General features: G+C 43.0%; 1 protein-coding gene across 1 annotated transcript; it reads right to left on the bottom strand.

The window, feature by feature from the left end:
• Positions 1-3,575: 3,575 nt before the first annotated feature.
• On the bottom strand, positions 3,576-11,171 carry LOC114787748 (C-type mannose receptor 2-like). Its single transcript, XM_028975593.1, has 4 exons — positions 11,133-11,171; positions 7,695-7,924; positions 7,423-7,603; positions 3,576-3,673 (listed from the first exon to the last, which is right to left on the bottom strand). Exons 1-4 carry the CDS (start codon positions 11,140-11,142, stop codon positions 3,576-3,578), a joined length of 519 nt encoding a protein of 172 aa, XP_028831426.1. The 5' UTR covers positions 11,143-11,171.
• Between the last annotated feature and the right edge of the window lie 3,439 nt (positions 11,172-14,610).

The following is a 14,610-nucleotide window of genomic DNA, read 5'->3' as shown; positions in this document are numbered from 1 at the left end:
GGATAATTTTGACTAAAATAAGAATAAAATGCTCAGACTTTTAGTTGATTGAAACTTGACAAATGAGTCTGGATGTGACAACAGGACACAAAGACTAAAACTAAAATTCAGACAGGCCACCAAAATGACAAGGAAGTCCAAAGAGATTCCTTATGTGATGTTTCCGCTAGGAACATTTATTCTTGTGGCTCCACCTCCATGTTGCTGATTAGATTCTTCTCATCTTGTAATAAATAAAATACAGCAGGTTATCAAACGTAATTAGAAATTTTGTGGCAAAATAGAGCAGTAGCAAATCCCATCACACTTAGCAGGGCAAGCATGATGGCCATGGCCATGCCAGTGTAAATATGTCCGGGTTCGAGAATAACTGTTTTTTATTTTATTTAGTGAAGTGATTGTCACGTGTGATACACAGCAGCACAGCACAAGGTGCACACAGTGAAATTTGTCCTCTGCATTTAACCCATCACCCTGAGTGAGCAGTGGGCAGCCATGACAGGTGCCCGGGGAGCAGTGTGTGGGGACGGTGCTTTGCTCAGTAGCACCTCAGTAGCACCTTGGCGGATCGGGATTCGAACCGGCAACCTTCTGATTACGGGGCTGCTTCCTTAACCGCTAGGCCACCACTGCCCCCTGTAATCTGTTCTGTAATCAATGAAAAAAGAAAATAAAGCATATAAATACAAATATGCTGCGACTTTTAGATTTTAGAAGGTGTATTTCTGACTATTTCTTTATTTATTGTGTTATTTCATGATTTCAAGACTTATGTGTTGAAGGTATAAATGTAGGAAGTGGGACTAGAAAGAAACAAAGAGGAAATTGTGATCTTAATAGGTAAATTGAAATATCAGTCATTATTGACCATTGATATACAGGGAGTGCAGAATTATTAGGCAAGTTGTATTTTTGAGGAATAATTTTATTATTGAACAACAACCATGTTCTCAATGAACCCAAAAAACTCATTAATATCAAAGCTGAATGTTTTTGGAAGTAGTTTTTAGTTTGTTTTTATTGTTAGCTATTTTAGGGGGATATCTGTGTGTGCAGGTGACTATTACTGTGCATAATTATTAGGCAATTATTTGTTTTTACCAGTGAAACCAATATAACATCCATGGATTCTGTCAGTGTTTTGATCTGTTCACCATCAACATTGCGTGCAGCAGCAACCACAGCCTCCCAGACACTGTTCAGAGAGGTGTACTGTTTTCCCTCCTTGTAAATCTCACATATGATGATGGACCACAGGTTCTCAATGGGGTTCAGATCAGGTGAACAAGGAGGCCATGTCATTAGTTTTTCTTCTTTTATACCCTTTCTTGCCAGCCACACTGTGGAGTACTTGGACGCGTGTGATGGAGCATTGTCCTGCATGAAAATCATGTTTTTCTTGAAGGATGCAGACTTCTTCCTGTACCACTGGCAGTAGGACTGGGAGTTGAGCTTGACTCCATCCTCAACCCAAAAAGGCCCCACAAGCTCATCTTTGATGATACCAGCCCAAACCAGTACTCCACCTCCACCTTGCTGGCGTCTGAGTCGGACTGGAGCTCTCTGCCCTTTACCAATCCAGCCACGGGCCCATCCATCTGGCCCATCAAGACTCACTCTCATTTCATCAGTCCATAAAACCTTAGAAAAATCAGTCTTGAGATATTTCTTGGCCCAGTCTTGATGTTTCAGGGTGTGTCTTGTTCAGTGGTGGTCGTCTTTCAGCCTTTCTTACCTTGGCCATGTATCTGAGTATTGCACACCTTGTGCTTTTGGGCCCTCCAGTGATGTTGCAGCTCTGAAATATGGCCAAACTGGTGGCAAGTGGCATCTTGGCAGCTGCACGCTTGACTTTTCTCAGTTCATGGGCAGTTATTTTGCGCCTTGGTTTTTCCACACGCTTCTTGCGACCCTGTTGACTATTTTGAATGAAACGCTTGATTGTTCGATGATCACGCTTCAGAAGCTTTGCAATTTTAAGAGTGCTGCATCCCTCTGCAAGATATCTCACTATTTTTTACTTTTCTGAGCCTGTCAAGTCCTTCTTTTGACCCATTTTGCCAAAGGAAAGGAAGTTGCCTAATAATTATGCACACCTGATGTTGATGTCATTAGACCACACCCCTTCTCATTACAGAGATGCACATCACCTAATATGCTTAATTGGTAGTAGGCTTTCGAGCCTATACAGCTTGGAGTAAGACAACATGCATGAAGAGGATGATGTGGACAAAATACTAATTTGCCTAATAATTCTGCACTCCCTGTACATCGCTCAAAAAATAAAGGGAACATTTAAACAACACAATGTGCAAATGGAATAAACAACAGATGGAAATTATAGGCAGTTATCAAGATGTCCCCAATAAAGGCGCAGTTCTGCAGGTGGTGACCACAGACCACTTCTCAGTTCCTTTACTTTCTGGCTGATGTATTGATCACTTTTGAATGCTGGCGGTGTTTTCACTCAAACCCACATAGGTTCAGGTAGTGCAGCTCATCCAGGATGGCACAACAATGCGAGCTGAGGCAAGAGGGTTTGTCTGTCAGCATAGTGTCCAGAGCTTGGAGGCGCTACCAGGAGACAGGCCAGTACATCAGGAGACTTGGAGGAGGCCGTAGGACGGCAACTACCCAGCAGCAAGATTGCTACCTCTGCCTTTGTGACCTCCAGCAGGCTCAAATGCTGAAATGGCCAGAAACAGACTCCATGACGGTGGTATAGACTGGCTTGCCCATTCCCCAGACCTGAATCCAATTTGTATTTACATGTGATACACAGCAGTGGGCAGCCATGAGCAGTGTGTGGGGACAGTGCTTTGCTCAGTGGCACCTCAGTGGCACCTTGGCGGATTGGGATTTGAACCAGCAACGTTCTGACTATGGGGCCGCTTCCTTAACCGCTAGGCCACCATGTCTCTCTTGATCCACCAGCACCACATTGCATTACAGACTGTTGGGGAGTTGGCAGATGTGTTAGTGAAGGTCTGGGAGGAGATCCCTCAGGAGAGCACCCGCCACCTCATCAGGAGCATGTCCAGGTGTTGTAGGGAGGTCATGCAAGCATGTGGAGGCCACACATACTACTGAGCCTCATTTTGAGACTGTAGTGTGTTTTTCCGTGACGCTAAATCCAGACCTCCATGGGTTGATAAATTTGATTTGATCACAAAATTTGTATGATATTGTTGTCAGCACATTCAACTAAGTAAAGAGCAGTGTATTTTGGAATTTTTATTTTGGAATATTTTGAGCAGTGTATTTTGGAATCATTGGTGTATTGGTCCAAAAAAACTGTTGCATTAATTGCACATCTTTCATTTGATTAAATAACAACAACTGAAGACAACACAGGATTCATTATACCTTTAACACACCATTTCTTTATTTATTCCAACTATTTTTAATCCTAGATGAAAATTGCACTTGTTTAAAAATGTTTGGATTATCATTGCATGCAAACGAGCTTGACGCGATATTATAAATGTAATATTGAATGATTCTGTGATGTACCTTTAGCTGTTTTACAGATGAATGGGTATTTTCCATAGAAGTGTTCAGTTGTCCAGGCTGAATCAGTGATAGAAATTGCTGCGTGGACTTCCTGGCCTGGCTGAGTCTCTGGCCCAGTTGGTGTAATCCATCACTGTGTGGTCCAGCCAGACCCAGTTGCCTGGGTTTCAGGGGGTTTCATTCCGCTGATTGTTATCTTTGTAAGCATTATGTTAGCTTGTGTTCACACTTGCATGGTTTTACCGTTGTTGGTCTTTAGAAGGCCAATCCAGATAGACTCGAACAAATCTTTGACTCAACGCCTCTGGAAAAAAGTTGTCATTTAGGCCATTTCACTCAATATTAACAGTGATGCAGTAAGTGAACATTTCATCCTTGAAGTTTGTGTGACATTGACACTCATTTGGGGCGGAGAATTACATCAATATAAATGTAGTATTGATTGTCACAGCTGTGGGTATTAAGGGACAGTGCTTAACTTTAGTGGGTGTAATTACAGATTCAGCAAAACAGTTGAAGCAGTAAGGATAAAGTCCCCATACACTGCTGCCCAGGCGCCTGTCATGGCTGCCCACTGCTGACTAAGGTGATGGGTTGAATGCAGAGGAAACATTTCATTGTGTGACTGTGTTTCACAAATACAATTACTTCACTTTCACTTATTATCAGGACAGTTTATGTTTTGCAAGAAAAAATGTGTGAAACATCATGCAAGAGTAAGAAGTACTTCCTACCTCGCTTCTTACAGTGTATGGAGGCTTGAGGCCATTGGGCAGCTATTTGCAACAACAACAACAACATTTATTTCTTATATAGCCCAAAATCACATACAGTATGTCTCAATGGGCTTTGACAGGCCCTACAGTTGACACCCCCCAAACTTGACCCTTTTTCCACACAAGGAAAAACTCCACACAAAAAAAACCCTAGGAGAGAGAAATAAAAAGAAAGGAAGAAACCTTGGGAAGGAGTGATACAGAGAGGGACCCCCTTCCAGGGTAGAGTGAGCCTGCAAATGGTGTCAGTGCAGGGTTGGGGATGATACAGTTGTAGGGTTGGAGAAATCCAGGATGTAGTCAGTGTCATGGTCTAGATTACATGTCCATAATGTTCCATTTGAAGATCCCTATAGCTGTAGTTGTAATGGTGGTGGTGGCTGTGGTGACCCTCTGGTTTGTTTCATGGTATGTCCTTGTTAAGCAGTTGTCAGGAACCAGGATTTATTTGCTGGTCTCTTCACTGGGGTCTGCCAGTAGTCTGGGTGCTTGATTCCGTGTCTCGGAGAAAAACAAACAGAAGCAGCGGCAGACGGTTGCACTGTACGACCGATACTGAAATATGTGGTTATAGTGGTATATTGGTGCTACAGTGGCCCGGTACCCTAACTAGGACAGCCTAACTAGAGTGAATTTAACTTTGTCTGTGTCTAACTGGGGGACTCTGTGATAAACTGGACTTTATAATTGACACTGCGTCAAGATGAAGTGAAATGAGGGTCTAGGACTTTAGCAAAAAGCCAGAGAAAACAGATAGGTTTTGAGATTGGATTTAAACACTGAGACTGTGTCTGAATCCCGGACACTGAAAGGCAAGCTGTTCCACAACTGCGGAGCTCTATAGGAGAATGATCTGCTCCCAGCTGTGACCTTCTGCACCTTTGGTACCAGTAGTGACCCCGCACCCATTGATCGAAGGGGGCGTGGCGGTTCGTAAAGAACCAAAAATTCACTCAGGTACTGTGGGACGAGACCATTTAGAGCTTTATAGGTTAAAAGTAGGATTTTGTAGTCAATCCTAAATTTGATGGGTAACCAGTGCAGTTTGTAAGACTGGGGTGATGTGGTCAAATTTCCTGGTTCTGGTTAGAACTCTGGCTGCAGCATTCTGTACTAGCTGGAGTTTACTCATGCACCTACTAGAGCATCCAGATAATAATGCATTGCAGTAATCTAACTTTGATGTAATAAATGCATGGACCAACTTTTCTGCATCATGCATTGAAATGATATTTCTTATTTTTGCAATATTTCTAAGGTGAAAGAATGCTATCCTAGTGACATTATCTACGTGCGAAATGAATGAGAGACCTGCATCAATGATGACACCTAGATCCTTCACTTCAATACTCGGTGAGATAGAAAGGCTATCCAGGGTTATTGTGTAGTCAGCCAGTTAATGCCTGGCTGCTTGAGGCCCAAGTACAAGCGCTTCTGTCTTGTCAGGGTTTAACAGGAGAAAGTTGGTGAGCATCCACTGTCTAATGTCCTTCAGACAATTCTCTATATTGTTCAGCTGTTGCCTCTGATCTGGCAATGCTGACAGATACAGCTGTGTGTCGTCAGCGTAGCAATGAAAGCTAATACCATGTTTGCGGATGACGTCGCCTAAAGGTAACATGTATAGAGAAAAAAGTAATGGACCTAGGACAGAACCTTGTGGAACACCAAACTCTACTTTACTATGTGAAGACGAAACACCATTGATGTCCACAAACTGATATCGGTTGGTCAAATATGATCTGAACCATTCAAGGGCTGTTCCCTTAATCCCGATAACATTCTCTAACCTGGCAAGGAGAATAGCGTGATCAATAGTGTCAAACGCTGCACTCAGATCAAGCAGGACAAGCAGCGAGATGCATCCCTGACCAGAGGCCAACAGCAGGTCATTAACCACTTTAACCAGCGCTGTCTCAGAGCTATGATGGGGTCTAAATCCTGATTGATATACTTCATGGATATTGTTACAGTCTAGGTATGCGCTCAGCTGCTGGGCTACGACTTTTTCTAAGATTTTTGATATGAACGGAAGGTTGGATATCGGTCTATAATTTGAAAGCTGACTGCGATCAAGATCCGGCTTTTTAATCAGGGGTCTAATGACTGCTACCTTGAACGAACTTGGTACGTGGCCGGTGCTAAGCGACGAGTTAACAATTTTGAGGATAGAATTTATAATATTGGGTGCTATTTGCTTTAGGAACCTTGTTGGAATCGGATCCAAAGTACAAGTACATTGATTTGACGACGAGATTAATTTGATTAATTCATGCTCTTTAATAGGGTTGAAGCACAGCATAACAATGACCCCTAAAAGGCACCCACAACAGAGATATACTTGACTCAGGGCATGTTCCAGGGTACTGATCTGGTGACGCTGGTGGAATATCTGTGAAAAGTAGAAATGAGTAGGTCAGAGTGGTCATTAGTAAGGCAAATAAAATTTTCCAATTTGTATGTTGTCTTGTAGATTACCATCCCTTTCTGAACAAGGGCACACTTTCACAAGCAGCCTAAACATGTAACATGTCACCTAGTTCCATGTACTTTGTTAAGGACGACCCAATGGATAGAGTAGGCATGTTGAAATGAATCTCGTAATCGATGTGGACGATTCTGCATTGATGCAGTACAGAACATAAACAATTATATCATTATAAGTTTAGTCGCTTGGTGATTTTCTGATGGCCGTGTAAAAATTCTGCCGGATTTGAGCACAGCGCCACTCCTGGTAGGAGTTTGGCCTCGTCCACATGGACCTTCAAAAATAAACAGGGCGGTAAATAGGGTGCTAGTAGCCTAGTGGGTAACACACTCGCCTATGAACCAGAAGTCCCAGGTTCAAATCCCACTTACTACCACTGTGTCCCTGAGCAAGACACTTAACCCTGAGTTGCTCCAGGGTGGGGGGACTGTCCCTTTAACTACTGATTGTAAGTCGCTCTGGATAAGGGCATCTGGTAAATGCTGTAAATGTTTGTTGCTTGTTTCACTGGGATCTCTAACATTCTAACATACTTGAAATCATAATGTGAGTTGATGTAAAAAATTGATGGGATGCAACCATGAGAGTCACATGAAGAAACTGTGGCATGCCGTGCATCTTAAGCATTTTTTTTTTTACCTCTACCTCTCTCGTCCTTACCACTTGACTGCTTGCAAATACTGGGAAGGGCTTGATTGCAGTCTGCTGTTTGCCAGTTTCCTCCTCCATTGACGTAAACACAGGGAAGGTTGTTTTTTGGCTCCCATGACTCCCATTCATCCAGTGTCAGTGGCCAATTATCAATCCATCGAAAGGGGTTATGGGTCTATAAAAGCACGAACCATGAACATTTATTCACCTCCGAGTGGAATGCGCGGTGTTGCCAGTGGAGGCTAGTCACCTATGGAGCTTCTCACCTCGTTTTTGTTCAGGCCGATCCACATGGGCTGCTTTAATTTAAGGACTAGCAGCTCCACGTAGGCCTGTGTGACGGAGTCGCGGATGCTGACCAGGTGAGCATTGTCCTCCTCACATGTCTTCCTGGCCTCAGCCCACGTCAGGTTGTGGGTCACCACCCTGAGGGAGTCGTTTCCAAGCTGGACATAGGTTTGGGGCAGTGCCGTTGATCTGGGTGGGATTTGCGGGTCTGTTATAATGAATCATTTGAACCATAAGTGACTCACCGCAATCAGACAACTAGACTGTAACACGCTTATAAATTTGTGTAGATTGTTCTCGCTAACTTGCCTTACAAAGTCAAACTGCGTTCTTGCTATCATCAGCATTAAAGCCAGTGTAACTGAATTTTGATTTAAACTCGACCTTATTGTTTTTTTGTTTTTTTTTATAATGTGCATAGTTACTTTATTAGAGATTTATTAGCACAATATATTTTCACATATTAACAATGTCGATTTTTATCACAATTATTTTTCTTATACTGCCAGTTTGAGAGCATCTGGACTGAGACCTTACCATAATGACCACAATCAGACCATGACATGACAAGCAACAACTTCAATTGATAACTCCAACATCATTTTTGCTTCCTGTCATTTCCACCATGTGTGATCAAGTGATTGAGCTGAATTTCATTTCAATCACTTATCACAGTCATTTACTTTACTTTATTTTGCAGACGCTTTTATCCAAAACAACTTACATGAGGAAGACACCAGCAATTCTCATTCAATTTCTATAGATTTTGAGTTTACAAAACTAAGAGCCCTGATAAGGCCCAACTTGTCAGAAAGAGAACATGCTCGGGAATTGTTAAGTGCTAGACGAAGAAAACATTTTTTAAAATGTATTTTGTGCACTGTGTGTGCATGTCCATGTGTAAGTGTTAGATTTGTCTGAAATACTTTTTGAAAAGTGGGTTTTCAACTGCTTCTTAAAGGTGGTGGTGGTCTCGGCTAGTCGAATGGAGTAGGACAAGTTGTCCCACCAGTCAGGGACAACAAAGTAGAACAGAGTCAATTGGAATCGGAGACCCAGTGAAGAGGGAATTGATCCAGTCATTGATCATTGATCCAAAAGAGTAACCAGTACACCAGCTCTTCCAGTCAACGTCTACAGACTGGTCACTTTAAACAGACTAGGGCTATAATCAAGATAACTGATGGAAGGACTACACAGACTTCAGTCGTGTTATTGCCTTTATTTTTTTACTGCCTTCAAGTTTCGGGGAAAATTTATGGTTTAAGATGGATGTTCACAAAGTGCAGAGAAAATGAAGTTAGAATCATGTTAGCCAAGTTGGATTCTAAGGGGTCGGCGTAAACAGAGACTTCACAGGAGACAGTACTGCTCAAAAGGACCTAATTGTAGTTGCCACATTGACATTTACATTACATTTACAGCATTTATCAGACGCCCTTATCCAGAGCGACTTACAATCAGTAGTTACAGGGACAGTCTCCCTGGAGCAACTCAGGGTTAAGTGTCTTGCTCAGGGACACAATGGTAGTAAGTGGGATTCGAACCCAGGTCTTCTGGTTCATAGGCAAGTGTGTTACCCACTAGGCTACTACCACATTGATTCATATTACAAGTTGTCACGTCCCTGTCTAGGGGTCAGGAGACGCGACAACAAACGAGGGGAATGTGAAATACTGTGCTTTTATTTACAGTGAGTAGTGAACAACAAGCCAAACCAAAAGTGCTAAATACAATTCACAGGAGGACAACACACCATGAAAGGAGAGACAAAACAACTACACCACAAAGCCACAACTAACCACACTAAATCAGTAACACACAACATCTCTTATCCAACTCTAACACAATCCAAACTCCAACTCCAAAACTCTCCTCTTGCTTCCTCCTCCTCCGGCTCCACAACAATGAGCCCTGAATGGTGGCTGGAATGGTCCTTATGTAGTTCTCTGTCCTGTGCGTTGATTGGCTGCCAGTTGACAAGGGAATTGGTGGGTGGAGCTGTAAATCCAAATCTCCTCCCCCAGCAGCCAGCCTAAAAGAGAACACGCACAAAACAGAGCACCCCAAGGCATTCTACGGCCTAAAGGATGTAACACCCCCTCCCACCACAAAAAGAAAAAAAAATCCTATTTTTTTCTATCCTCAACCAATTTTAACCAGAATGAGCACGTGATAAGGCATCCGCCAAAATGTTGGCCAGTCCTTTCTTGTAGCGGATCTGCAAATACAAGGACCAGCGAAGAATTTTGTTCCTCATCCTGGAGAGAAACACCAGAGGGTTATGATCCGTGAACATGACAACTGGAACAGTAGTGAACCCAATGTAAACTTCAAAATATTGAAGAGCCAATAGTAGTGCCAGTGCCTCCTTTTCAATAGTGCTATAGTTTAATTGATGTTAATTGATGTTTCAGAAACTTTCGCGAGAAGTAGCAGACTGAGTGATCAATTACTTCTGCATCTTCCTGCAATAGTACTGCACCAGCTCCGGTGGCACTTGAATCTACTTCCAGCTTAAAAGGTTTTTGAAAATCTGGCGCCCTCAATACAGGCGCACTACTTAACAAAGCCTTTGAATGTTGGAAAGCTTGTTGACAGTCCGCAGACCATAGAAATTCACTGTCTTTCTTAACGGCAGCAGAACGGTCGTCGCCTCACATACAACCTCTGCTTGGTCAACTGAGATCGTTAACTTACAGTCAGTACCTTCTCTCTCGTCCCGCACAGACGGACCTTCAGTCGGGTTTGACAACACTGTTAGGGACAGAGCTTTCAGACCTGTGATCTGGAGATAAGAAAGATTCAGACAGATCCACAGTATCCTGAAATTTTCGTGACTGAGCTCTCGTAACCGCACAAGCAGGAAATGTACTAGTATTGAGAGGCTTAACCGAGTACTGAGTTAACGAGAGGATTTCTAATTCCCTCAGGAGAGGGAAAAATCTGTCCGCCAGCCAAATAATTTCCAAGAATAAAATGAATCCCATTCATTGGTAAATAAGGACGAGTAGCGACATTAGCCAAACCAGAAAAGAATTCGCTTTCAATATGGACGGCGTGCAAGGGAACAGTCATAACTGTCATATCAAGTCCCTGCACTAGCACATCATAACCACAATAAGTGTCTTCCGAAAATGGTAAGCAGGAATCCAAAATAAAAGATTGCGCGGCGCCTGTGTCACGCAATAATTTAATTGGCACTCGTTCTTTTCCAGATTCACCCAGAGAAACAAAAGCATCAAAAACGAAAGGACTAAACTCCTTATTTACTGAATCTTTCACCTGGGCTACACTAACATTATCTACCAAGCTAACCCCCTTCTTCACAGGGCTTTTCGAGGATTGCTCCTTCTGTTTTAAAACAGGGCAATCCGCAATAAGATGTTCGACCTTGTGGCAGTAATAACACTCACGAGACTCCATCTGCGGAGATGCTCGGTCCGACCTCTGATTTCTCCAGCCCCGCCGTGGGAATGTCGGTCCGAACGATCCTACAGACTGGGAAGACGACCCAAAAACATTCCGGCGTGTCAGGACGAACTCATCAGCGCTGCTGGCAGCCTTAGCTAATGTGGTCACTTTAGCTTCGCTCAGATAAGTGGCCACAGCAGTGGGAAAGCTATTTTTAAATTCTTCCAGCAGAATTAACTCACGTAGTTGTTCCTTGGTGGTAACCTGCTGTGAAGAGCACCAGCGAACAAACGCGTTCTCCTTCTCGCAAGCAAACTCAACAAACGTGACTCGGTCATCTTTTCGAAGACCCCGGAAACGCTGCCGATACGCTTACGGTACGAGTTCATAGGCATTCAAAATAGCAGTCTTCACTACTCCATAATCTAAACTCTGGTCTACAGTCAGCGCGGAATACACAACCTGTGCTTTCCCGATCAACACGCACTGTTGTAAGGTTCCCGGCAGGACCAGGCCTGTCCCAGCAGGGGACATCCTGACACCTCAGAAAAACCACGGGAACCAGGAAACGTAATCGATCACACAGACTATTCTTTACCAAATGGTCACAAGATCAAAGATTGACCCCCACGGACAATTATTACCAAATGGTCACGAGAACGGGTGGATGAGATCTCTCCCACAGATTCATCATCCTGAGGATGGCGGGAAAGCCCCTCTCACCTCTGGGGGAAGCAGAAAGGTTCCTTGAGTGTTTAATTTGAGTACAATATATATATGGAGGTATCATGACAATACATGCGTGTTTAGATTTATTCTCATTGGCTCAATGTCCCCTGTCACATAAATTAAACAGATATAAGATATAACAAATATGTTATTACTAAAACCAAATCATAAACAACATCAAAGATCTCCAACACTTGAGGGGGTCGTATAGTGACCCCCCCCAAAGTGACCCAGATCGAGGATACAAAAGGGAAGGTTACATGCCGTTCTAGGAGTTACTGCATTCAGGTTCTCCCACACATGCGATGGTTTTAAGAGCTCTGCTACCTGTTCTTTAATCCAGCGCTGTGTGTAACATCTGTTGGGTATGTTGGATTGATTTTCATTCTATCATTCTATTTTGTTTTGGACAATTAAGGAACTGCATTTACTATATCTGTAGAACTGTGAAGATTATGTATCATAATAAATGTAACTATTGATATCCTTAATCTCCAGTCTTGTTATAGAATATTCTGTCAACTAAAGTTGTTGGTTATAGGGGGAACTTTCTGATCGTATGGCAACACGCCAGATTTATGTATGTTTAATGAACTTCTTGATCCTATAGCACGTAAGTAGGTATTTTATGTGAACCGTAGAGAGTTCCTTTTCTTCCTACCCCTGGTGTGATCAGCCTGTCAGTCGGTGCAAATCCGCATGGTAGAAAGTTATTTTATTAATTATACTTGATCTATTAACTGGCCACTGTTTTGCTGATCAAGATTCGTTAAGTCAATGCAAATTTGCAGAGTCTTTAGTTCTCCCTGACTTTATAAATTATTCAGTCCCTATTGTCCTCTTCATTCCAACTACCCATCTAAAGTGAATAGTCTTGGTAGTTATATTGGAGTCAGATTATACAGATCTAAGACTATTTATCCGGTTGATAAATAAATTAGTTTTGTAGATTCGTTATTTTATTTTGCGTCAAAAAACGTCATACACGTTAAACCCTTCACCGTCGTATCAGGTTCCATTATTGGGCTGATAGGCGGGTTTTACAGTTGGTGATCCCGACGTGATCTTGCGGCCTCGCAAGAACGTGACATGTTTTTGACACATCCAACACCTGGAACTACGAAGCAGAGTGACCAGTTTCCGGACTGACTGTAAACATCGCGAGACATGAGGTTTGAAATCCTTCTCTGCCTACTGCAATTCTGGTGAGTACGTCGTTTTTATTTATCAGCGTTTAAGTGAAAGAAAAATACACCTCATATATACACATTTATAGAACGGGTCGACATACCCAGTGACAGACCAGAGACCGTAGAAATCTGGTAGTAATTAAACCTTTAGACACCAAAACATGACTAGCCAGACACAGCATTACACGGACCCAACTGCAGAGGTGATGAACGCGCTTGGCCAATATTTAAAGACCACCCTACTACTGCTTAACAAAAAGGGCCTAGATGTTAATGCCAGTAATGACCAGCTTCTAGACTGGTATGAAGCATGCGGACGTACATTATTATCAAAACGTAAATTCCGTAAAATCCCCGCCGCCCTTGTTTATTTAATTCATTTGAAGGACATAAGAACTCAGGCCGAATGCGATCAAACTGTTGCCCATTTTAGGGAAATAGGAGAAAGCCGCGACCAGGAGCTGACGAGCCTTAAAGCTCAGGTAGATGCGATCGCTTACGATAAACAAAGGTGGGCGCGGGACATGGAAGAAACACAGAGACACATAGCCGCGCTCCAGGTTAAACTGGAACGCGCTCAGGAATACTCGACCGCTCTAGAAGACTGTTGTAGTAACGTGGGAATCCCTATTGCTGCTATTCAACAGGCCAACTCCGATGCACCTGAGTCATATGACTCTAGTGAGGACGAAGAATGTTTCATGGCAAATAACGAGTCCGAGGAGTTATTGCCTTTAGAGGAGGCTCGCAGTCGACCTCCCACAGTAACACGTTCTTTAACAACACGTTGCACAAATGTGCATAAAACATCCAAAAATGAATCATACTGTCCAAACCGGCCGACCAAATCTAAACACAGCCCTGTAATAACCCGATCAAAGTCAAGTTCAGCACAACACAAACCAGCAAATGTTGCAGTATTAAAAACCATGAAGACCATGTGGTGTTGGAGAAGAGAATAGAGTGTGTAGAAAAAACTCTTTCTCCCTCCACACTGTATTCAACCACTCCAATTTGATGTTACCTGGCAGAAAGAGGCATGGCACAATAGAGGTTAAAAATGAACAGTTTCTAATTTATTAACACAGGTAAATAATTATTGTAGTTACATGTGAATATTGAATGTAAAAAGGTACCAAGGTTGCAGAGAAAATAAACATGAAAAATAAAGAGGGAGAAGAGAAAGAGAGGGGGAGAGAAAGTCTCAGAAGCCTTCCGGCTTCCGATGGAAAATCCTCTGAGCAAGATAGGTCAGAGGTCCCTTTTTCCACATGTGAGCAGACTTTTATACCCCTGGCCTACAGGAAGTTGTCACTGGCCTACAGGAAGTTGTCACTGGCCCACAGGAAGTTGTCACTGACCAATCAGAACCTGTTGTTTCTGATGTCACGCCCCCGGTGCCTCCCATTTGGGGAAGACAAAGAGGGTGGGCGGTCCTGACGGCTGATACTTCACACGTAACCGTCAGACAAAAGGCATGTAAAACAGAGGTGTCGAATCTTCACGAACAACCATCGACACAGGAATGTCACACTTCCCCCTGCAGACATCTGTTATGCAA

This window comes from Denticeps clupeoides, chromosome 4 (genome assembly GCF_900700375.1).
Source record: "Denticeps clupeoides chromosome 4, fDenClu1.1, whole genome shotgun sequence".
NCBI classification, from domain to species: Eukaryota; Metazoa; Chordata; class Actinopteri; order Clupeiformes; family Denticipitidae; genus Denticeps; species Denticeps clupeoides.
This window is presented reverse-complemented; position numbering and strand designations above follow the sequence as displayed.

Coding starts and splice junctions, on each gene's coding strand:
- LOC114787748 (XM_028975593.1), bottom strand. Junction 7,604..7,694: donor TCGGCCTGAACAAAAACGAG/GTGAGAAGCTCC, acceptor GTGCTTTTATAG/ACCCATAACCCCTTTCGATG. Junction 3,674..7,422: donor AAGTGGTAAGGACGAGAGAG/GTAGAGGTAAAA, acceptor CCTGAAACCCAG/GCAACTGGGTCTGGCTGGAC.